Consider the following 25,835-nt stretch of genomic DNA (forward strand, 5'->3'; position numbering starts at 1 on the left):
ATGCTACCTCATTATTGCCAGGTGAAGGTAGATGTCCAATGTCCCCACTCAGCCTCTATTAACAACCAACCAAGAGGAGGTATCCTCATTACTGCTGTCCCCCAGTGGGCGTCCAGTCTCCCCTCATGATCATGATACCATGGAGGGGAAGAAGGGAGAAGGGAAGGAGCTCATTACTGGCCAGCAAGAGTCCCAGTTCTCTACTTAGCCTTCCCTGATACCACTTCAGAGGCAATATCAAGGCACCTCATTACCATTTTGTGAAGGTGGAAGTCTCTCTCCTTGGCATTTGCTTGTATGCCTGGCAGTTAGGGCAACTATTTTCCTGGTATTCGTTTGGAAAAGAAAGAGTATTATCTAAACATATTCTACCTTTCTAGGCTGCTCCTCGTTGGGCAAGAGAGAGCAGAGTTTGTTGAAGCTTTTAAAATAATCTGTAGGTGGTGGTATTTCCACACTGCCATGTTCTTTGGTTCCGAGTCTGAGACCAATGCAGCAAAAATGAATAAATAAATAGAAATAAATTTTTATAATGCAGGGTACTCACACCTCTCAAGTTCCCTAGCTACTCTGCTTTTTCCTTCTGTCTTTCAGAGTCTTATGTTTGCTTTATAGTAGCCAGTATTTTTTAGCTGTAGTTAGTGGGAATACTCATGAAAGTATGACTATTCCATCTCCATATGAATTTTAATATTATTCATTTACTCAACTACTTTGAGTGCCTGTGATACAACACTGAACACGCTATTTGGGGTCAACTCCAACAGAGCTTATGTAAAAGTGAACATCAGGTACAGTAGAGTCAGGTCAGAGTTGTTGTGAGGCAAGTAGATGGTGCTGTGAAAGCAGAGAAGAAATCTTCCTGTCACTTCCTGAGAAGTGACATCTGAGCTAAGACCTGAAATATAGTAGGTGATAGCCAGGCAAAGAGATAGAAAAAGAACATTGAAGATGACACACAAAGTACTATCTGAAAAGCTCTGGAAGCAAGAGTTAACAGAAGTAGGTAAGTAACAGATCATGAAGGATCTTATAAATTGCATTATCCTGTGGGTGATGGGGAGCCCTTGAAGTGTTTTGGGAAGAGGGATAAGATCAGACAAGAGCTAGAGAGTTTACTCCAGTGGCCAGAAAGGCAGCAGGAGGACTGGTTAGGACACTGAAAATAGTGATGTGAACTAGAAAAATGTGGGTAGGAAAGGAGAGAAATCAATATTCAACATGTTCACAGAAACTTGGAGATACAATAAACAAAATTTCGTGGTGGGTTAGATGGTGGGGTGCGGAAAGAGGTTGTCAAAGATGATTCCAATTTCTGCCCGTGCAGTCAAGTGGATGGTGATGGGCATTTTGAGATTGGGACACAGAAGGGAGAATAGGTTTGGGCTGGCATCGGGAAGATAATGAGCACCATTTTGGATGTGTTGGGTTTTCATGTCAACCTGATGTTGTCTGATAGGTATTTGAATTACTATGTTTGGATGCCAGAAAGACACCTGAGCTGGGGATAGAGTGTTCTTTCACTAATTCGTTAAACAGATGATTTTGGAATATGTATCACGTGGCAGGAATTATTCTGGTTCTTGAGATACAGCAGTGAACAAAACAGACCAAAACCCCTGGTTTGATGGAGCTTATATTCTAGTTGGGGAAAGACAGTCAAAAAACAATTAGATAAGCAAAGTAGATATATCAAATGGTCCTAAGTAGAGGGAAAATAAAGTTACATTACGGCATAGAGGGCACTGGGGCCAGGGGATGACTATTAACATGATGGTCTAAGAATATGCGACTATAAAAGATGACATTTAAGCCAAGATGCAGGAAGATACTTCAAAGAGAACACTCACAGAGGCAACAGTGAGTGCAAAGGTCCAAGGGTGTAAGTGCAGGAGACCACTAGCAGGAAAGGTAAAGAAGCTTTTTACCCTGGAGCAGCATAAGCAAGGTGAACTGCAAGAGGCAGTAGGTCAGAGTGGACACAAAAGGCTTTGGTCTTCATGCTGAGAGACATGAAAATCCATTTCATGTTTTGAGGGTTTGGAGCAGAGTAGTGACATGATCTCAAGGATGTTTTCAAGGAGAACTGGCCTTTGTGTTTAAAATATATTATAAAGGATCTGAGGTGGAATCAAAGAGACCAATTGGGAGTGCACTGCAATTATTGTGGCAAGATACAGTAGTGCCAGTGGACAGGGTAAGAACTGGTTAGATTCCAGGGGCGCCTGGGTGACTTAGTCGGCTAAGCATCCAACTTCAGCTCAGGTCACAATCTCACAGTTTGTGAGTTCGAGCCCTGCACCAGGCCTTGTGCTGACAGCTCAGAGCCTGGAGCCTGCTTCAGATTCTGTGTGTGTCTCTCTCTGCCCTTCTCTGTCTGTCTGCCTCTCTCTCTCTCTCTCTCTCTCTCAAAAAATAAACATTAAAAAAATTAAAAAAATAAATTGGTTAGATTCTGAAAATATGTTGCAGACCAGAGGCATTACTGAAAGTTTGGATGGTGAGGTATGGGAATGAGTTGTTGGGGGAAAAGATACTCAGAATGACTTCCAGGCTTTTGACCAGAGCCACTGAAAGGCTGGAATTGCCTTTGTTTATATAGGAAAGATTGTGTGAGGGGAAGGTTAAGGAGAAAGAATCAGGAGCTCAGTTTCGTTCATGTTAAGTTTGAGATGCTATTAAATATCCAAGTGGAGATGTCGGCTAGGCAGTTCCATGTATGAGGCCAGAGTTCAGGGGAGAGGACTAGGTGGGAGGTAAAAAGGTGAGTCCTCGCAGTGTATAGATGAAATTTAAAGTCATGATGTCAGATGACACCACCAAAGGACGACTTGTAGATAGAGAAGAGGGGAATTCTGAGAACTCAGCCAGAGACATGAGAGAATCCAAAGGTCAAGCTGATAAGGAGAAGTCAGGAAGGGAGATGGAGACTGAGTGAGTGAGGTAAAAGGAAAAGACATTAGGTAGGTCCTGGGAGCCAAGTGAAGAAAATGGTTCCAGAGGAGGGAGTGATCAGGTGTGATAGATGCTGGTCATGGACCAAATAGATTAGCGAATTTGTCACTAGAATTGGAGTTATGGCAGCTACTAAATTACTGGCATGGAGGTGAAGATTGGGGCCTGCTCACCTGTATCAAGGCAAAAGCCCAGTAGCCAGACTCCCATCCACGGCAACAGGTGATCCTGAGGCAGCCCCAGGTTTGACACAATCTTGAGGTTTAGCTGACTTCTGTACCCCAGACAGGGCTGAATCTGCAGGTGGGAGATAAATGGCCCCACCTGTAAAGACGGGAGGACCTTAGGGACAATCAACACGTGTACACATGTGCATGTTTGAAGACAACCAACCATCCCTTTGTTCTTCTGCACTCTTGTGGCATAACTCTCCTGGCAGTTGGGCTGGTGACCATATGTGGAGATCAGGCAGTAGGGTTAGAGAGGCTGGGGGCGGGGGGGGGGGGGTGTGTGGAGAGCGGTAGTTCAAGTCAAAGGAAACAAAAAACAGAGGCCTACAGAAGAATAATGTGTCTGAGAAGGCAAAGGGTCTAGTCCCGTGGTAAATCCATCAGGGTAAGGAGATCCAGGGTTACCATAGCAGGTAACGGCATAGGCAGCAAGTTTAGTGTACCCGGCTAGGAGACAAGGAAGGGTTCAACAGGCCAGAAACTCGGGCCAGGAGAGTAGACAACAAAAAAAACCCCAGCCTGTCAACAAGTGGTCAGAGTAATTAGGAGGCATCGTCATCTGCAAAAATGAGGCCTGACACTGTAAGTCAGAAATCTCTCTAAACTCTACACTTAGCACAACAGGACAATACTAGCTTGCAGTTGACCCTCAGTAATGTTCATTGGAACTGCCTCTTGCCCAAGGCCAGAACTAGCCCAGGTGGAGGTGGGGTGGCAGAACTACAGTGAAATTTGGGGGAGGGAGGTGCCTCTCTGTTCATGCACTCAGCTGTGGCCAACCACCTCCACTCGATCCTCTACCTTCATCCCAGCTCTATAGTAACAGCTGGGGATCCTTGTCGAGACCAGCTGCACAGTGCCCCTGAGGACCTACCACAGTGACTGGGACTCCGTGGTCCGTGTGGTGCACTTCTTGTTCCAACTCTGAATTTCTGAATTCTGAGGCATGGCCTTGAGAAGCAGAGAGCAGTATTTGCAGTTCTGCTGGGATCGATGGGGGGTTGGTACAAAGGAAAAAGCAAGTAGTTCTAGCTGGGTATATGTCCTTGAGGCTGGGACAGATAGTGAGGCTGGGAAGACAGGATAGCTTTGAGAAGCATTACAAGGGAAGAAATGAAGAGCAGAGCAAAATGATAGATCTTTGAAGTTTGAGCATTATTGAATATACAAGTCATTATATAGTATTTGGACAATTTCTAATCATCCCTATACAACATCAGCCTCTGTCCTGTGTCAGAAATAAGCAGGGAGCCTATTATATGTACTGTAAACAATGGGCAACTGATATGAGACTCTTCTAACAGATGGGAAATATGACTACAACAGTGTCCCAGAAAAAGAACAGATTTTCCCAGCTTGTCAGAAATCTAAACGGGAGCCCACCCACTGAGCCACATTGGTCCAGGGGAGCTTCCTTTTTCCATCATCTCTCCACACCGAGGTGCTGCCACCATCTAAATCATCTCAGTCTTCCTTGGACTGGGAGATGCCAACACAAGACATGTTCCATTTATTGGGTTTAGTCAAGGCTGGTTGGAGTCCCACCCTCTCTCTTATAACTATGAAAAAAATAGTAACTTTTCCCTCATCTCTTTGAATCTTCAAAGAGTAAACAATATGTAATGATAGGTTGACCTTGATTGATCTAGTGTTCATTAATCCCATTCTTTACTTCCCTTCTTTTTCTGCCCTCCTTGGTCAAGGTTTAAAACCCCCTGAAAATCCTAAACATAGCCCACCTGATGTAAGAGGATACATGGGCTGGCTCACTTTCGTTCTCAGTTCTGGCCTTCCCGTCATTCTGGGTCCAGGCGTGATTTCCTACTGCCACACTGTGGGTGTGACAAAGCTCCACTGCGGACGCTTCCTGTGTTCTTATGGCCCAATGGCCATATTTACCCCTTCTCCATGGAGCTCAGGGCAAGGAAGTCCTGCTTTGTTAAGTGATGAAACCAAAGCTGTCCCTGCTTGGCCTCCACACAGAATCCCTCAGCCCAGCAGGCCTGTCTCGTGGGTATTCATCCAGCAGCATGCTCCTCGGCCTTTTTCTGGCCACTGGCCTCCTTCTTCCTCCCCCCTGACACATGCAGTTTCAGACATGACCTCAGAAAGCATTTGAAAGTAAACCCTGATTGATTCCACCTGCTATTCCCTGCTTGTCCTGGTCAGCTGCTGCTGTCACCCAACACTGCGGGATGGTCCTTTTCCTCCATGAGCTGAAACCAAGGCATCTGCCCGGAATTAACCAAACTAAGCCCCTCCCCTGAGGGCTGTTACTGTTTAGGCAGAGAAGTTCCCCATTCGGTCTCCATGCTCTATCCTGAAGGTCTTTTTAATCCTGGATCTTTTGCTGACCAGCTGTGCGACCTCAACGAGACCACTCAGCATAACTGTGCCTTATTTGTTTGAGATACAAAATGAGGACATTCTACATCTGTGGCTCTGAAGATAAAGACCATACTGATTTTTTTTTTGAAGATTTTGAGATGAAGTATTCTTTCATTCAACTATCGTTTCTAACCAATCTACGTTCCATCTGTGTCCGTTCACCGTGCCTCATTATTCTTTGTAGGCCTTTTCATTGTATTATACATGTTTATATTTTATGTGACCTGAGTCTTTTTGGCCATTCAGCCAATGTCAGACCCTTTCTGTCTCCGGCAGTTAGAAGTGGAGTGTGAGGGGGTGGGAAGTATGCTTCACCCACCACCTCCTCCCCAGGTAGTCTGTTATGATGGCAGCAAATCCTAGCAAATGTGCACATGGGCACAGAAACAGTCATGCAGTCTGTTCTGGACTCCGGGGAAGTCCATCTCTCTGCCCTTGGGTACTGAACAAGCCTTACACGCAAGGGCTATGGGAACATCAAGATATGCTGATGGCGAGGCCATCAGACTTAGAGCTGGTCAGGACTTTAAGTCTCAGGGGCCAGTGGCTCTAGAATCTGGGGTCTCAGCTAAGGGTACCATTCCACCAGTTTTAGGTGGCTGGGCTTACAGGATACTTGTTCATCCATGGTGCTGAGGGCAGAACTTTCTTTCCAATCAACTGCATATCAACCACTCATAACACCAATGAGAAATGGTCTCTTTGTTCATTAACAGACTTTTCTTCTGCACATTTCTAAAATGATGTGTAAAGCCCTAAATAACTTTCTCTAGCCTGTTGATTCCTGATTAACATGTTTCAAATTCTAGAGTATAGAGCAATTTCTCTTTATACTGAAGTACTTTTAAAGCAAGTTACCACCCAGATCATACGATGTTAAGGTGGATGTTTGTTTACTATCTGTTACCCACTAGAACGTGAGGTCCTTCAGGGATGGACTTTGTTTTCCTTACTTATTAGCATAGCTCTAGGTGAATGGGAGGAAGGGAAGTGAAGGGGGTGCTTTTGAAAATTCAGCTGGTTGGAGCACCTGGGTGACTCCATTGGTTAAACGTCAGGCTCTTAATTTCAGCTCAGGCCATGATCTCAAGGTTTGTGAGATAGTCCCCCATGCGGGGCTCTGCGCTGAGCATGGAGCCTGCTTGGGATTCTCTCTATCCCTCTCTCTCTCTGCCCCTCCCCATTTGCGTGCATGCACGCAATCTCTCTCAATCTCTCTCTGAGTAAACAAACCTTAAAAAAAAATTAAAATCCAGCTGTTATGGGCTGTGGGTTTCCTGCCCATGTGGGATCTAGTACCGCCACCCCCCATCTAGGTGAGCTGCTTAGACCTGTTGTAAGGGAGGTAGTGCTCCTCTTCCCTTTCTACCTCTGCTGTCAGAGCCTGTGACCTCCCAGTCCTTCAGCTGCCAGCTCCCCCTTGCCCACACCCTGCCTACTGGAAACCCTCCTCCTCTTCTCTTCCCCTTCCTCCATCAACAGGGCCAAGGATGCCTGGTGCTGCCAGAAAATACAAGGTAACTTAGATCAGTCCTTTAGCCTTTCTGGGGCTTGGTTTCCTCACCTGAAAAATGGAGGTGAGTCAGGCTCTGTGCTGAGGATTTAGGTCATCTATGTAACCTTATGTAATCCTCACTCCAAGCTTACAAGGTAAGGAGTCTTACTCCACTTTCTGGTTAGGAAAATGAGGCACAAAGAGGGCAAGTAACTTGCCCTGGGTCCCTGAGGCTCAAACCCAGCTGTGTGACCCTGCAGTGCTGCTCCCAGGACAGACATACCTACGTCTCTCCTAGCAGGTTTTGGTGGTGGGGGGAACCTCTGAGACTTGGCTTCCTTTTTTTTTTTTTTTTTTTTTTAATGTTTTATTGTTTATTTATTTTTGAGAGAGAGAGAGCAAGCAGGGCAGGGGCAGAGAGAGAGGGAGACACAGAAGAATTGGAAGCAGGCTCCAGGCTCCGAGCTGTCAGCACAGAGCCCGATGCAGCACTGGAACCCAGGGTCCACTGCGAGATCATGACCTGAGCCGACGTCGGTTGGATGCTAAATGGAGTGAGCCACCCAACCACCCCTGGGAATTGGCTTCTAAGAAGCTCACCTGGTAACTGGGAAATACAGTCATGTTCAGGAATCCTGGCCTTAGATGAACTCTGAATTCCCTCCCAGTGCTGTCTTTCACTCCATTATTATCCATCCTGGCCCAGGCACTCACCTAGTAGCTTCATCAGATACGCGGTGACTCACAAAGACTTCCATTATTGCCCGACTGTGAATATTTGCATATCAACAGCACAAGCTGTAGGAAGACCCTTGTTGGCGGTGGGGATGGGAGGGCTCCTTTGGGCCCAGGGATTCCTCTTGGCTCACGAACCATAGGTAAGTCCTTCTCCACTTGTATGTGACTAAGGCAAGGCCCGCTTGCAGTGCTACAGGATGCCATCCTCCTAGGTTAGGGAGGACACACACAGACCATACACACACACACACCCACGACTTACCTGGATGAGACACACTTTCTCTTTGATGAAGATCAGAAGGTAATTGAGTTCAGCCTTTTCTGATTTCAGAATGTGAAATTAGGGTTATTTCCTGTGTACAAGCAAAGATTATAGTCTGGCATCAGTAAACATGGCCTGACCAATGCCCATTAGAATGCCCTTTACAGAAATCTACTTCCAACATATTTTTAAGATGTGGGGAAATTCCTTATTTCTTTCCACAAGTATCCTAGAGGGGCAATGAATGAATGGAAAGACTCCCCAGCCCTGCCCCAAAGATCAGGCTGAATCCAGACACAGAACTGTGACATTGGTACAACCCAGTCCTTGGGGGCGGGGGGGGGGGTGCGGTTGGGGGGACCTTGTTCAGCAGAGAAAGCCTCCATGACCGCCCAGAATCCTGCTTGCACAGCAGCTGCATAAAAGTTGGAAGAGAAAGAAATGATTCAGGTTAGATGAGAAACAGATCGCCTCTGGGGGAAATGAGCTGTGAAAAGCAGAGTAAATAAGAGAACAGGAGCAGGGAGGGAGAAGAAAAGAGGTTGGATGAAACCTTTGCCTTGGAATCCCGTCCTGTGAGCCATAGTCTCCCTCCTATCCCACCCCCATACACCCCGTCTCATAAACGTTTCCCCTGCCTGTGTTACACTGCCTGATAGTTCCTAATGAACACATCCAGCCCTTGCTTGTGAAGGTGTTCATTGCAGCATCATTCATGTTCCCCTAGTTTGGAAAGCTCCCAATTATCCAGTGGTATGGTTACAGAAACAATGGTTATATGCCAAATGACTTCATTTTAAACAAAACATAAACAATGTGGGATGGTTTTATTAATTTTGGGGGGGAAGAGCAGAAAGCAAAATTGTATAAATCCTGTGATTGGTAAAGATATGGATATGAAAATATGGAAATGAAAATATGAAAAATATGGAAGCACCCTGAAAGGAATTCAGAAATGAAAACCATTTTTTGGAGGGGGGGGGCACGTAGATATTTTGCTTTTGTAATTTCCTTTGGTATATCATAAGAAATCCAATCAATTCAAACATGCAGTTTTCTCTGGAAGAATTGCAGGGTTCTCAGCCCAGGATACACCTGAGATTCACACAGGACATAAAAAATATCAATGCCTGGGCTTCCAGTAGAGCAACAAAATCAGAACTTCTGTGGGTGTGGCCCTAGGCATTGGTATTGCCACATCACTGTGGGTTTTTTTTTTTTTCAACGTTTATTTATTTTTGGGACAGAGAGAGACAGAGCATGAACAGGGGAGGGGCAGAGAGAGAGGGAGACACAGAATCGGAAACAGGCTCCAGGCTCTGAGCCATCAGCCCAGAGCCTGACGCGGGGCTCGAACTCACGGACCGCGAGATCGTGACCTGGCTGAAGTCGGACGCTTTAACCGACTGCGCCACCCAGGCGCCCCCTTTTTTTTTTTAATGTTTATTTTGAGAGAGAAGGAGAGCTTGAAGGGGAGCGGGGGAGGGGCAGAGGAAGAGGAAGAGAGACCCATCCCCAGCCTGAGATCGCCTCCTGCCCTCTGCACCCCCATAGTACCCTGTGGCTATCTGTGTCACTGAGTTTAGCATCTTGTGTTTTCATGATCTTTTGGCATCCATCTTAATGCAAAACGGGACTTTACCTTACTAATTTTGGGGTCCCAAGTATAGTACTTGGCACATAATGCTTAATAAATGCTTGTTAAATGAATAAATGCATAGAAGGATGTGTAATTTAGGACCATGTTAAGGACCATTTTGGGGTTTCTAGTGCTCCTAGCATTGCAGTCCAGTAGCTCAGATGGATTCAGTGGTGAAATTGCTCTTTTAGGTTAATCCGGGAAACTTGCCATCGTTTGTAACATTTCCGTGAGAAAAAATGAAATTCATTTTGTGCTTTAAAGAGCCAACTACTGCATGACTCTTTAGATCACAATGTACAGTAGTCCGCATTATCCGAGGTTTCCCTTTATGTGGTTTTGGTGGGCGACTCGTGTCAACTCAGGTCTGAGAGCAGATGAGCCTCCTCCTGATGCAGTGCCGGAAGGCCAGCAGTAGCCTAATGGCATGTCATGGTGCCTATGTCATTCACCTCATCGCACGTCATCACAACAAGAGGCGTAAGTATAGGGGTGCCTGGCTGGCTCAGTCAGTAGAGCATACTACTCTTGATCTCAGGGTTGTGGGTTCAAGCTCCACACTGGGTGTAGAGATTACTTAAAAATAAAATCTTGAAGGGCACCTGAATGGCTCAGTCACTCAAGCGTCTGACTCTTCGTTTCGGTTCAGATCACGATCTCACGGTTCATAGGATCAAGCCCTGTGTCGGACTCTGTGCTAACAGCATGGAGCCTGCTTGGGATTCTCTCTCTTCTCTCTCTCTGCCCCTCTCCCGCTGGTTCTCTCTCTCTCTCTCTCTCAAAATAATTAAGTAAACATTTTTAAAAAATAAAACTAAGAAAATAAAATCTTAAGAAAAAAAGGAAGAGTGAGTACAGTACAATATTTTGAGAGACCACATTCACATAACTTTTATGATAGTATATTGTTATAATCGTTCCACTTTCCTTTTAGTTATGGTTGATCTTACTGTGCCTAGTTTATAAATTAAACTTTATCTTAGGTAAGTATGTATAGGAAAAAATATGTATATGGAGTGCGGTACTCTCTCTGGTTTTAAGCATCCCCTGGGGGTCTTTGTTGGAGCATCCCCCCTGCAAATGAGAAGGGACTACTGTAATACTGATTTAAGGACTGCCTATACGTTCCAAAATGCCCCTTGCTGAGTCGTTAGTATTCCTTTTCTAACTTCTACCACTGATTTGACTGAGTTACCCAAAAACAGTTTTCCCCAAAAGTTTAGACTAAGCAAAGAGAATGCTTACATTTTACCCCTTAACGGGTACATCCCATGAGCTGAGTCTGCATCTGTGCCATTGCGGGCCTTTCAAAATGAGCATTTAATTGGTTTTCCTTTTTTTCTCATTAATTTTTTTAAGTAGGCTCCACACCCAACGTGGGGCTTGAACTCACAACCCTGAAATCAAGTGTCTCATGTTGTCCTGACTGAGCCGCCCAGGCACCCCTAATTCGTTTTCCTGACTTCAGCAGTCAACGGGGCAGATGCTTCAGTCAGCGTTTAAAACAACGGCTAATGCTGGCATGGTGCCTACCACGTGCTGGGCACTGCCTAAATGCCACTACTAGTCAGCATCCCCTGCTTCTTCCCAGGAGCCCCATAAAACCCCCCGCTGACCCTGCCCTGAAGTCAGAAAAACCAAATAAGAGGCTGAATGTGAAGGCAAAACTATCCTCACTTTCCGGAATGGTGCCACCAGATTCCTTTTCCCAGCCTCTAACCAAAGCTGGAAATGGTATAAATGAACCGGCCCCTACAACATGGTGAAGGCCCTGGAGAAAGCACAGTCCGGCTGCAGTGAGGGAGGCCTGGCGGCCACATCCGCCATCAGCTGAGCCCGAGGGCTGCGGTGAGCCAGGTCCCTGCACTAGCACTGGGGTTCTCAGACAGGAGGAGTTAATGGGGCAGGGACAAAGCCACCTGGATAAAATGTGGAACAGGACTGCTGTTTGGGAAAAGAATTTCCACTTAAAAGATTTAAGTAGGTTGAGCAAGAATTGAAAACAAAGGATTCTGTCTGGAGAGGTAGGGGAACAAGGGATGGAGTTTATAGAAAGATTATAGATCATTTCATTCTTTCTCCTTGGTACCTGTTGGATACAAGAAGGCACAGAACATCTTTGGTCTGAAAAAAAAAAATTCATTAGTTTGTCCTGCTGCTGAGAAGTCAGCCAGTGAATTCCAGCCTTTGCAAACTCTGAGCTCTCTCTCCACCCTCCAAGGACTTAATGAGCACGAGGTGACTTGTACTTTGTGTGTCTGTAGGAGTTAATGGCATTCCTTTAATAAGACCAAGGGAATGAATGAACTAAAAGGTTATTTACTTTATAAACAGATAACCCGCAAAGGAGAGCTACTTTGAGAATGATTTTTGTAAGACAGCTGTGTGTCGGATGCATGGGAAATCATACCCTTCTGCTTGCAAGTATTTGAAGAAAGAATTTACTTATCCAAGGAAAGGATGGTCACATTTTCTCAAATCCCAACGCTAATTTAAGGAAGCTGTGTGCTTTTATCCATACCAGATTTTCATATGCAGAACTGCCTCCGCATGGTAAAGGAAAATGGAGAGTCAGGATATAAAGATCTGACCATTGTTTTTGTTTTAGAAGCTTCTGATACCAGATGCTCCTGGTGTATGTCTCTTAGTGCTGTCCAGAAATCTCAGGAAGTTGTCCATTCCTCTGCTCCAGTGTCCATAACATAAGGAGAGAGATGCTCATATTTTATACCCTGTTCTGAGTGACAGCTTGGGAAAATACAGTTATTTTAACCCAGCTGTAATTTCTGCTTGGGTCCCTCTGTAGGTTCAGCATGGAGAGAATTCTTCCTACGGAAGAAAGTTTTCCTCTTATCAGCAACATACACACTAGCCATTTTTCGCAGAATGATACAGTTTATCTTACTGCCGTAAGATGTATTTGCTAATTTATGACTCTAGAAACTAAAATGTGGTTTTAAAAAAAGTGAAAGAGGGGAGCCTGGGTGGTTCAGTCGGTTAAGCATTTTACTTTGGCTCAGGTCATGATCTCATGGTTGGTTTGATATGTGAGTTCAAGCCCCACATCGGGCTTTCTGCTGTCAGTGTGGAGCCAGCTTCAGATCGTCTGTCTCCCCCTCTCTCTGCCGCACCCTCCCCCCCGCCCCCCCGGTCTGGCACTCTCTCTCTCAAAACAGGACTTTTTTTTTTTTTAAGTGAAAGAGGTCAATCTGAAAGGCTACCTACTGTAGGATTCCAACTATATGACATTCAGGAAAAGGCAAAATTATGGAAACCATAAAAAGATCAGTGGTTGCCAGAGGTTATTGGCGAAAAAGAAGGGGTGAATAGGGGGAGCACAGGGGGTTTTTTAGAGCAGTGAAACTCTTACTCTGTATGCTACTGTAATGGTGGATATGTGCCATGATACATTTGTCAAAGCCCACAGACTATAAAACACGGAATGAACCCTGACCTAAATTAAGGACTAAACAGTGTATTAATACCGGTTCATCAATTGTGAACATAAGTACCACACTAAGATGTTAATAATGGCAGTGCGGGGTGAGGGGGATATATGGGAACTGTCTTTGCTTTTCACTCAATTTTTTGAAATTTTTTTTGAAAACCTAAAACTCAAGAAAGTATTTAAAAAAAAAAAAAAAGGAGTTCAGCCTCGTAGCATCTCCATTGGAGGTGAGGAAGGCAGCGGATGATGATGTCGTCCTACTTAGGTCCTGTGTGGTACCCAACCTGCAGCTTCCTGCAATTTCATTTGAAAATAGTTATCAGCACATTAAATCTTATCTTTCTAGTCATTGTTACTACTACTAGTCTCTTTGTTTAAAAACAAAGCAAAAAGAAGAAGAATGTAAAATTAGCCTACTCTCTTCTCAAGAAGTTCCTGTTTTGCTGTCAGAGATTCTGTTACACCCCTTCCACACTGCAAACAGGTGGCAACTTTGCCACACTGCAGAGGTCCAAGTACTCTACTTTCTAGGTGTTTGGGCCAAAAAGAGGATTGGTGTTTGCTGCCCCCTTTCCGGTCTCTTCTGACCCCTGGACTCACGGGCCCCTGCACGAACTCCCAGGCTCGCTTCCTACAGGAGTTCTTATTCCTCTCTATGGTGTGGGAAGGGGGTCAGTTAGCTAATAACCACAACAAACGTCTACATGTTGTAGAAAATGTCTCTAGGAACAGCACAAGTAGTGATGAGTAGTTGTTACGACTGACCGGCTGAAGGAAAGCCCACGCGTACACATTTACAAATCAAAGAAAGATGTGTACCAGATGCCGCATTTTACAGCATAGAAAATGCACTTCCCTCTGGAGGGGGAAAAAATGTGTCCACCCATTATCTTGCATTCAATTTGCTTTCAATTCACACATGTACCCAGTGAGGCATAAAAAACTGAACTGGCATAAAGGCAGAGGAAATCCATATTCTCGCATGATGTCAGTCCCCTCGTGAACCACATGAAGTCTCCTACCTAGAAGTCCACGGTAAAATCCCATTCAGTGCACATAAAGACAGTACGTCATTTCTTTTCTGAAGAATGTGTCAAGAAATGGGATGTGGTCTTATTTATATACCACCTGCCCGTCTCAAATGCCAGTAGAGTGAAAAGTTCGTCTCTAGGCCTACGATCTGATTGTCCCCTGTCATATTTTTCTGGACTTGATTTCCCACGTGGAAGTCTCATGAGGAAGGAGGAAGTACCATTAGCTCCCTGGCAGGCCACCCAGCTCAGTATTCAGTGTTTGCCTGCTACCGAAACCTTTGTGAAGTGAGCATGACAATTTACCTCTATGGCACCAGAAAGGGGAGGAATACAACCCAGTCATCCCTGATTGTCTCTGAGAATACCATGGCTTTAGTTATTTAAAGTCTTGCACGTTAATTAAGCTGTGAGAAAGTAGGGAGTTAAGAATCTAAGGAAAATGTGGTCTTATATTTTAATTTAACTCTGGAAGAAGAGAGAAGAGACTTTTCTTCCTGCAATTTCCTTTTTCTTTCTGTTCATGATAAACTGGAACCTATGGGCAAGACAAGAATCACTCATGGTGCTGAGAAACTCACGCGCTGAAGGAACAATGCCCACAGCTGGGGTTCCCTGCCTCCAGATGTGCTAACAAGCATTTGATCATTTGCCTTAATGATGTACAAAACTCTTCGTGGAGATCCTCGAGCACTCCCCCGTAGGATGTTTGTGTCTAAGGCTGCATCTGCGGAGTCACTTTGTCAACCTTGTCTTGTGTCTCTTCCCCTTGCAGGGCAACAGGCTTTGGCTTCTTGAACGCACTGTGCAAAGCAGCGGCCGTCCTTGGAAACTTAATATTCGGCTCCCTGGTCAGCTTCACCAAATCAATCCCCATCCTGCTGGCCTCCACTGTGCTCGTGTGTGGAGGACTGGTGGGGTTGCGCCTGCCTGACACACGAACCCAGGTCCTGATGTAACGGGAAAAAAGCCATCCATCCTGCGTTTCTTTCTCCTGCCCTGTGTCAACACTCCTGACTCAAGGCTTCAGATTTTTCAGATACCAAAATGTGGTGAAATATCAGAACACTAACCCTTGCCATCACTAAAATTTATTTGCATACCATCCTGCCCCTTGTATGTGATTTTGCAGTTTTGTTCATGCGTTGCTATCTTTCCTGACTGGGATGCTACCAGTGGAAGCATTTTTTAAGTGCCCTCGTCAGCCAGGCCTCCCTGAGATTCTGATCACTGAAGGGTGAGAAGCCTTCGCTGCCCTAAGAAATAGATCCTCCTTCTAATTTAACATCCACAGGAAATAGAAGTTGGCATATTGTTGCATTTGTGCTGAGGAGAGGGATTCTTTTTTTTTTTTTTTCAATCAGAGTGATATTTCCTGTTTACTTAGCAAAGGACACCCAGCAATTCTTGCTGTTCTAGCAGAGCCTTTCAGAGAAAACCATGTGGCCCCAAACGGAGCTGGGTGGGGCTCTTTCAGGCATGACAGTGAAGGTGACTCTGCTGACAAGAGAAATAAAGGCCATGCCATTAGCAGCAAAGATCTCACTGAACTAACTACACAAGCAGGATGTCTGCCCAGTTAAAGTCCTGAAAAATATGCGGGGAAGGAACCGCAGTACTGTCGGTGATTATGGTCCAGAACGTTAGAAAATCAGAGGTCAGAGACAGATCTTCTGCCTCTGTTTACCCCCATCTCCTCCTTGCCCCCGCCCCAGCTGCCCTGTATTTTGCCAGATAGCGTATGCAAAGAGAGAAAGCCACTTTCTACAAAACTGGACCTGCCTGCCCGATTCTGCCATTTATTCACACTGTCTCCACTGTAGAGATTCACCCCTAGAGCCATTTGGAAATGCAAAATGATGTACCGCTTTTCTGAAGGACAGTGCCCACCCCCCACCCCCACTACCGCCTCCCAGTTGACAGTGGGCTTTCTAGCTGGCAGCGCAGACAGAAGTGGGTCTTCTTCCTCGAGCTTCCGCTGGCCAGTGTGTTCCCAGCCGCCGCTCTGTGCGGAGTCCCAGCCTGCTTAGTCCACGGGGCCCCCTCTTGCAGACATGGGCAGCATCTCCTGGTGGTCTGGGGCTGCTCCTTTCACCACTGGAATCTGCCTGGGCCTGGAAGACAGAGGTCCGCAGGACATTCCCACGGGCTCTCAGCTATGTGACCTTCTCACCCCTCGGGGCTGCCCCTCCTCCAAGCTTGTCCTTTTTACCCATCTTCTTTGAAATCCGAAGCCTCCTGGTAGACTCACAGCAGAGACCAGCAGCCAGGAATAAATCCCATATTAAAACAATATTCTTTTCTTTTTTTTTTTTAACTCTGTCTTGTTAAAGGGTTATCCTTGTTACCTTTTATGGCATTTCTAGCAGGCCACAGCCCCAGGACTCCCCATGCTGGGAAGGGAGAGCCTTTGTTTCCAATAGCCATTACATTCAAAGACGGTCCTAACCCTGAAGGCTGTCTACCTAATCATTCCCCTTCCTAATCGTTCTTCTGGAGCTCCAGATAGCAGAGTGCAGACTCTGTGAAAAGCTTCTTTCATTAATGTAGCCATTAATCGACCACCCCTTGGAGTAATTCAGGTCTGTAAAAAAGGGCAGTGTGGTGTTGGAGTCTGTCAGGAAGAGGTTGGTTCCCTGGGGAGACCAGCTCAGGGCCCCAAACACCAGGAAAGCTCAAACCCCAAATGGCAAAGGTAGCAGGAAGAGGGAAAATCAATAAAGACTGGATGAGATCTCTTCAACTGATACCAGCAAAGGAGGGAAAGAAACACAACTGACTCTCACTTCTGCCTCTGTAATATTAGTGTAGAACAAAGATTGCATTCAGTCAACCCAGGAAGGTACCCTGTATATTTTTCTTCCATATGTATTCATTTCCCATTGATTTATCTTCTCAAAAAGAGCCATTGTGGAGACCTGAGTAGGGCTTTTTTAGTTGAATACGGCATGTTTAGTAACAACTGCCAAAGTAAGATGTGTATCTTCATCAACCCATTCCAAAGAGAGAAATGTGCATGGATGTCACTATCTCTAGTCTTCCATGATAGTGAACTTTGCTTACTGGACTATCTTTACTTCCAGAAATGTCTTCAATGTCTGTTGTATCCCTAAATGTGTAAAATATCTCCCAAGCTACAGAGCACGGCAGGTGTAGAGTTTTATATGATAGCTGGTTGGGTCAGCATGAGGTAAACTAGCAGAACCCCCATTTCATGAGACCTGACACCACACATCCCTTTCAGAAGGGCCTTTCTTGGCCTTCCCGTTACCTGATCCAAGCCTCCCAGGTGGCCCAAGAGGGATCTATTCTAATCTCCTGGACAGTCTGCGGTCACAAACCTTCTTGGTCACCACCTTTCCCACCTTTCAGAGAAAATGCAAGTTTTCTCTGCCTCCCTTGCATTGTTCCCATCACCTTGATTTTCTCTGAGAGAGCTCAAGTTGTTCACGAAGTATGTGGCATGGCCTGTCTGGCTTGTTCTAGGGTTAGCTGGATTAAGATAGAGCCACATGATTAAACAGAAGCTCAGCCCTATCAATATAGCAGGCTGCTGGCACCGGGACCTGCAACCAGCATCTTATTTCATCCACAGAAGGAAAACGAGAGTATGTGCCAAAAGGAAAGCCTAGGGAACAGTTCCACTTTCTCCTATATTCCTTTTCTATCTAAAATGTTCTCACTGGAATCAATCTAGAATGCTAAACCCATCAGCCAGGGATCACCTTACACCCAGAGTACTGACCCAGGGAGAGAAGACAGATGGGTCCTGGCTTCTTCTCGATGCTGGATTCATCTTCACAAGCACCAAATAGGTTTAGTTTAGAAACGGAAAAATTAGCCAATGGGCAAGCTGTTTGGGAAGCCCCTAGGAATAGGCCAGAGAATATAGTTCCCATATTGTCTGTGCGGCCAGCTTCCTAGGACTCTCAGCATTATTTCCGCTCAGTGCTGGTTTGACAGTTATCATTGCCTGGTCAGGAAAGAGACCCACCGGCAGATGGACACGGTTAGAAGATGCGCTGATCAAAATGCTAGCCCAGAGTCTGTCTCCTATAGCTCTCCTGACTCCTTATTCCCTTTTATTCTTGAAACAGGAAGGCCTAGGCCTGCAGAAACTGAGTTTTTAATTGGTATCACCTAAGTTAGTAGAGGCACCTTCATTTACAAATCTCACCAAATCAGACTTCACATGTGCGACCAAAACCTGCTTTGTTGCTTTTCTGAATGTCTTCAGATATCATGGGAGAAGTGGGGAAAGAAATGTAGTGACAGAGGGAGAGTCCGAGGTGTCGCTGAGAAGGTTCTAGTGAAAGGAGTATGAGACAGTAAGAGAGGGATTAAGAGGGAGTAAGAGAAAGTTGCGACTTTCTAAACCCTGGGATCATTTCAGAGCCATTTCATGGGACTACCTATTGATTCCTCCTGCCAACCAAAATAGAATATGATAGTCTTCAATGTTTCTATTTAATATCACAATGGCCTTTATCTATTTCTTTACCTCTTCATGCACTAAAGGCTCTGAAGCTGGAAATGTCTTACTTTGGCTTTTACCTGGTATCCTAGAAAGACAAGCGGTCGGTTGTTAAGGTGCATATTGGCTGTGTGTTTTGTTTTCCTTTAACCCCATGTCATGCTGAACCTAGTCCAGTGGTCAAACCTACAGAAACACCAGTTATGTGGCAACAACGAAAAGAAACCTACCCCACAGGGCACTCTGAAATGAGCTACACATTTCTTACAGTGTTTGTTTTCTGCCAAACACGGTACATTTTGAGGAAACTTTCCTCACGATCTGTGTAGCGTAGACAAAAGAAAACTGTCAGTATCTCCTAGACATACGTGTTTCTTTATTGTTGCAGATACGGAGTGCCAGTTCTCCATGTAATGTTCTTTTGCTCCAAATATTGACCATTCCCCTTATCGACAGTGTCTCACCAACCAGACACAGCCACTGCCAGGGTCTCTTTCTCCACCAATACCTACATCCATCTTAGTAATCCTAGGCTTCTGAGTTGCAAGGGTCTGGTTCATAGGTCTGTTTAGGGCCTTGATTAGGGCCAGCAAGGGTGGGTGGGGCAAAGAGCTGGGCAGAGCATTCACTGGTCTCTTGTCATCTCATGTGATTATTCAATATGTGTTTATGGAGCACTTCCCATGTCCTAGGTGGACTTATTGTGCTTCACGTGGACAGTTAACCCTTTGCTGGACTTAAATGAAGGCAGAGGAAATGGGAGTGAAAGAGAAAACGTCTGTAATGGGATCTCATATTGATCCCCGTAACACGTTGAAGTGCTCTCCCCATAAACACAGCGTGTTGTTTTTCCAGATTTAAAAGGGGTAGCCTATGGTGGGCAGTAGAGGAACGACTCAGAAATTGGGAATATCACTGACAGGAGGAGAAAGCCCCTCATTTTCTTGGGCTCTGTCAGAGGAACTACCAAGTAACACTTGGGAAATGAGAGAAATGGAGGCACACATGGTCTTTCTCTAAACGTCTCCACACAAAATCACACTAAAGTATTACCGAAGGAAAAGAATCTGCAGCAAAGAAAGCCCCGTCTTCATAGAGATGTTGGTTTTTCTTCGGAGGAATTCTTTTTATGGTTTGAAAGGAGAGGTGGGGGCTGGGAGGTCTGCTCCAGAGCAGACAGTGCTGGAGTCTTCTCTCCAGAGCGGAGTCAGCACATCCCTCGGCTGTGGCCACACCCCCTTCCCGAGGTGTTTCCTTTCTGATTTTGAAGACTTGTAACTGTGTCAGCTGCCTTTGCAGATATGCCAGAGCAGCTCCCCCCACCCCTCCAACCCTTGGCGGATAAACCACCCAGAGAACAGGTTCTGACAGTTAGGGACAGGAGAGTTTTAGATTTCAGTTTGAGTTAAACCAGTGCATAGTTGTCGCAAAATGTCTTGAAACTGCAAGGACTTTGGGGTTCTGGACCCCAAGGGGAGGCAGAGTGGGGAGTAGTTGTTGGTGACCGGCCCCTCCCCTCTGGGAGCCCTTATTTCCTTTTTCACCCCCTAACCCTCTCCTCCTTCCCTCTTCTAGGAGTACATACTCACTTCCTTTCTTCCCCATCTATTCTTCCTCCCCTCGCCTCCTGTTGTCACCTCTCGACTCCAGCAGTGTACAAAGGCAAGGCCAAGCTTTACTGGTGCACTTGGGGCTAAAGATTGTGCCCATCCATGCCTCTGGTGGTGGCCCGATGGATGAAGAAGGTGTTGAATGGGAGGGGGTCCAAGGGGTATAAGCTCTAGACTGTTGGTTTTGACACAGCTCCCTGTAGCGGGATAGATTGCCAGCTGCTGCTCAGGTCCTGCGCAGGATTAGCTGGGTACCACTAGCATGGAGTGTGAGAGAGGCTCGTCTCTGGGCCAGAAGTCTGAGAGCTTGGCATCTGACTCCTGAAAGACGAGGCAGCCTGCAGCGAGGTTCTCGGAATTCATTGACCTGTGGGAGGGAGACGCACCCCTCTGTGCCTGCACTGGGTCTGCTTGGTGCTGAAGGCTGGGTGCTTTCTCTTCAGAATTACATGCTGACATTGCAGAGGCTGTCCCCTCCCTGCTTACGCCACCATGTCCATGCTCCTCTTGCAGCCAAGAGTGCCCAAAACTAGAGGAAGGAGAAAGCAGCCCTCAGCCCTCTCTTCAGAGGGAGTTGAACACCAGGCTAGCAGCCTACCCTGGAAGCAGGGGTGCGGAGTGGCTGGCGGAGCCTGCTCACCGGGACCAAAGTCCTCCGAAGCCCGTGATGTGTCGGGGCAGGCTCAAACCAGTTCCGCAGAGCCAATCCTTTCAGGAATTTTGGGAGCGGGGTGAGAAACACAGCCATTACTGAAAATTATGTAAACTTACACTTAGATCATAAATATGCAAAACTCATCACTTTCTAATGAGTTTGCTACACTTAGTATTATCCATGCCCTTGAGGTCATATATGCCTGTTGGATCTGTAGAGTAGAAATACCGTATAAGGGCGTGCTACTGCACACTCTCCCCAACTCCAGGTTCAGTAACATCACGTTTGTGGCTTGAAATTGGCCAGGGTTGGAGTGTTTACACCACGGAAATCTACCCCCAAGGCTACAGATCACTCTGTTAATCATTCGCCTACCTACCGTTCTACCTAAAGCCCTGAATTGCATAGCCTCCCGCTGCCTTCACCCAGGCCACCCCAAATTGGAGCCTGTCGATTTGTGGGGCAGGATTGCCCCTGCACCCGAGGGGAGGAAAGACTTGGCGAGCTCAACCTCATGTCAATTCACAAAGGGTTTCTTTCCGCATTTGCCTTGACTCCGAATAGGACCCGCAGTGCCCAGAATCCGCTGCTTCCTATGAGGATTGCTCCTTCGGGGAGAATGTATAGTCAATTGGCTGTTTCATGCTGTGCAAACAAAACTGAACTCATTTGAAGTTGCACATTGTCTCCCCTTTCACGCCCAAGTAGACTCCTTGCTTGCCTTTGACATTCACCAGGCCTGCCTAGGTAGAACTGGATAGATTTGCTTAATCTCACTTCCACCACTATTATTATACATTTATTGGGCCGAATCTATGTCCTAAATCAAACAGAAGAAAAACAAAATGTTCTTCCTTGATATGTGCTTTTATAACATCTAAACTGTGGTTATGTATCCTCACCCTGACCCAGGAACATATTGAATAGATCTTGAATCCTTCACTAGTGTCTAGATACTGTAAATAAAGTCCTGCAAGAGTCTTTTTCTTTCAGGTAAACCTTCGTTTTGGACACATGCAAAACCCACGATCCACTGTCCTTTGTAGGGAGATCTTGGCAGTGGTCCTGTCCTTGGTTTTGGCGTTTGGGTGTTTTGTTCTCTCTTGTTTCTTTCCTGTTTTCACTGCTCTGTAAGACTTCCTGCTATGGAGTTCCAGTTACCCCAACTCTACTGTATATATGTGCTGCATGTGTGAACCCCAATAAATTCTGTTTCAGGTTTCTGGAGTTGCCATCTTCAGTACAGCTGGTCCTGTTGCGAACTCATCTCTCTGGTATGCTCCTCTGTGTCTGATTCCCGATTGCCAAAATGTTTGACCAAGTATGTTTTAACAAATGTCCCGAGACATCCATGCGTATCCTTGTGAAAGGGCATGCTCTGTGTGGGGTGACTCGTGTACAGCATAAATCTATCAGATGTGGAAGTGTGTATACATTTCTATGCCAGATACATCACATTCATGTAACAGCTGCAAAGATATTTAATGTACATTGGATTATTAATAAAAGAGCATTTTTTGCTCCATTATATTCAAATAAGGATTGCTGTGTGACTGACTTCCCTTCCAAGTATGAATTAACCCTTTAAAAATAAATACTTTCTGGGGCGCCTGGGTAGCTCAGTCGGTTAAGCATCCGACTTCTGCTCGGGTCATGATCTCACAGTTTGTGAATTCAAGCCTGGCATTGGGCTCTGTGCTGACAGCTCAGAGCCTGGAGCCTGCTTCAGATTCTGTGTCTCGCTCTCTCTCTGCCCCTCCTCCACTTATGCTCTGTTGCTCTCTCTCAAAAATAAATAATATTTTAAATAAGTACTTTCTTTTATATGCGTAGGCATAAAGAAAACCTGTTTCCTTGATTCAGGCTTATTTGAATTGTTTCTGTGGGCTGGTATCATGGGTGTTAAGGTATCATTGATTTTACAGGAACACTTTCCATTTGTGAGGACCATCAGGAAGAAAAAGTTTGTGGGGGAATTTGTGGCAAGGCACATGCCTGTGTTCTCTTGCCCTAGAACAGGAGTCACAAACAGATGTTTAGCATATTAACTCAGTTGTCTGTTGGTGGCTGCTTGGAACATTAGTTTGAGAAGAATGATGAGAAAAGGTGCTTGGACCAAAGGGTGCATTGCCCTCCAATGGGCATTGGACACAGAAACATGGACTGCCTGCCATGTTTACACTTAAAATAAGTACAAACTTTGGGTTTGCTAATCCCAAAAGAATATTTTGGCTGCATGTAACAGAAGACCCAGCTTCAAATATCCGTAGTAATAAAGGGAATTGTTATTTCACATAACAGAGGAGGCAGGACAATTCCAAGTTTGGTTATGACATAGCTGGGGGACATCACTGAAGACCCAGGTTCCTTCCACCTTTTACATCGGCCATTCTCAGCATACTTGTTTTCATCCCCTCGTGGGCATGAGAGAGCCCCAGCAATGCTAAGCATCAGATCCTCACACAAAAACCTAAGGACCAAAAGAGGGACTCTGCCCTTTCTAGGACCCCTTTTAAGATCCTGGAGAACATTCTCACAATGCTCCAGCAGACTTCCTTCTATGTCTTGTTGACTGGACATGCACCATTTGCCTATTCCTAAACCAATCACTTGCAAGGGGAATATGAGTCCCACAACTGGCTTAGTCTAATCAACATTCCCCTCCCCCTGGAGAGCTTGGAAGGAGTCTCTCTCCCCTAAAACACATGGCTTCTGACTGCCTGAACAAAACTGAGGTTTGGTGATCAAGAAAGAAGGAAGGTAGCCATGGGGTAGGCAAGCAACAGTGGGCCATGGGTTCTAGAATCATGCTGGCTCACACTGTAGCCATATGCAGCTATTTATAGTTACACTTAAAATAAGTACAACGAAATTAAGAGTTCAGTTCCTCAGTCATACCTAACCGCATTCCAAGATGCTCAGTTACCACCGGCCAGTGGCTACCATATTGGACAGCACAGATACAGAATATTTTATCATCACCAAAAGTTCTGTCGGATAGTGCTACCCTGGAGGTCATGTGCTCACTTCCCCCTGCATGCTGTTTCTTCTCCCGGGCCTGCTCACACTTCTTCTAGGTTTTCTCCCCCAAGACTAGATGCTCTCTTTTTTGCTGTAGCAACCTTGTTCTCCCTTTTCCTTCTCCCCAGCAGACTGGAAATAACCCAGCCCATTGCTCCATATTGGTCTTCGCCCTTTCTCCAGCCCCCAGCCCACCAGATTCAGCACCAATGAGTATTTAAGAAAAGTTATCATTTTCCTCCTTTTCTTTTCTTTCCTGTTTCACGATAATACTCTCACATAAGGAGGAAAAGAGGACTCCACAAGCTAAAATCCCCTAATAGTATCAGGGATTATGGCAAGCATGGGAACTCACAAAGAGACTCTGAGGGTATAGATGAGCCTGGCCAAGGATCACTGTGAGATCTGAGGGAAGCATCCTCAATCCCGGTCTGGACCACTGTGAGATCTGAGGGAAGCATCCTCAATCCCGGTCTGGAAGCTGCAAAATCCCACATGTGAAATTCCTAGAAATCGGTATGCTAAAACAAAGCAACACGAGTCTTGAGGGAATCTCTTTTCCTGCATACTGATGTCTGATACAGTGGAGTTACTGTTATTATCTATATGAATTTGGGCTGCCATAACAAAGTGCCACAGGCTGGCACAGGCTTGCACCACAGAAATTTATTTTCTCACAATTCTGGAGGCTAGATGTCCAATATCAAGATGTAAAAAGGGGTGGTTTCTTCTGAGGCATTCCTCCTTGGTTTCAGATGGCCATCTTCTCTCTTTGTTGTCACACGGTCTTCTCTTGGTACGTGCCTATGTCTTGATCTCCTCTTCAAATAAGGGCACTTTAGGACCCACCCTAATATCGTTTTAGGCTGATTACCTCTCTAAAGACCCTATCTGCAAATGCAGTCACATTCTGAGGCACTGGGGGGGTTCGGACTTCAACATATGAATTTCAGGGGCACACAGTTCAGCCTGGAACATTATCCCCAGTGCTACTTATTTTATTGTGTATGTATATTGTGTGTAGAATTGTATGGGGTGTGTGTTGTGTGCCGAAGGTGATTGAGTTTGCCTGTGGTCACACAGGAACAGAGCAAGGGCTTTGTGTATGTGTTCACTCTTGTGTGTACTGTTTATTCAGAGGGGGACATAAAGAGAGAGATTGGGGAAGAATCCATGGGCCCAGCACTCCTGAACTAGAAACAAATTACTCTAGGGGACGCCTCAGGGCAGGCTAGCCAGCCTCTGAGGCCTGTGTCACACGGTTCTTAGACTAGTGACTCTGCCTTCTGAGGCTCTCTGCTTACTAAAACTCCAAATGCGACCTGCTCTGTCTGTACCATAATTTTCTCTATTCCTGGGTGTGATGGCTGCGGCATTCCCCACTCCACCACAGCCTCTGAGCAAAGCAGCCCCTCTGTGGGCCTGTCCTGGTGAAGCGTCCCCCTGTGACTGTGACCAGCTTGGTGCCCTGGTTGGCTGCTAGGGCAGCCGGGGGCGGGGCACTCCCGGAGCTTGAGTAAACAGTGTCAGCCTGGAACTACCACAGTCCCTTTGTTCAGTGGGGAGAACAGATGCTCTGTCCTCTCCTGTAATTTGCAATCCGGACACCAGGTGGAGAAGTGAAAACCACAAAGGAGAAAAGTCTTGAAGGAAGGCAGGCTCCAGCCCTGCAGCTGCTGGAACCGCCTTGGGCCAGAATGAATGATGATGTGGTCTGGCAGCACAGAGGACAGGGTAAGGCCCGGCCCTGAGTCCCAGTGCACCAGCGGCCATCCACCTTCAGTCATATTTCCGCGTTCACTGCTGAGAAGCCCACAGGGCGGCTGAACAGACCAAACCTACAGCAGCTCCACCCCTCTCACACCTGCTCACCCCTGTATCCTTGCTCC

The 25,835-nt window shown here is 46.0% G+C and overlaps 1 protein-coding gene across 1 annotated transcript in view; it reads left to right on the forward strand.

Annotated features, from left to right (window-relative positions):
• Positions 1–22,461, forward strand: part of SV2C (synaptic vesicle glycoprotein 2C) — a 234,426-nt gene extending 211,965 nt beyond the window's left edge. Inside the window, exon 13 of the mRNA XM_043592336.1 lies at positions 14,962–22,461. Within this exon, the coding sequence (XP_043448271.1) occupies positions 14,962–15,145 (184 nt within the window). The 3' untranslated portion in view covers positions 15,146–22,461. The remainder of the gene's footprint in view (positions 1–14,961) is intronic.
• The last annotated feature ends 3,374 nt before the right edge of the window (positions 22,462–25,835 follow it).

Source organism: Prionailurus bengalensis, chromosome A1, assembly GCF_016509475.1.
Source record: "Prionailurus bengalensis isolate Pbe53 chromosome A1, Fcat_Pben_1.1_paternal_pri, whole genome shotgun sequence".
Lineage (NCBI taxonomy): Eukaryota > Metazoa > Chordata > Mammalia > Carnivora > Felidae > Prionailurus > Prionailurus bengalensis.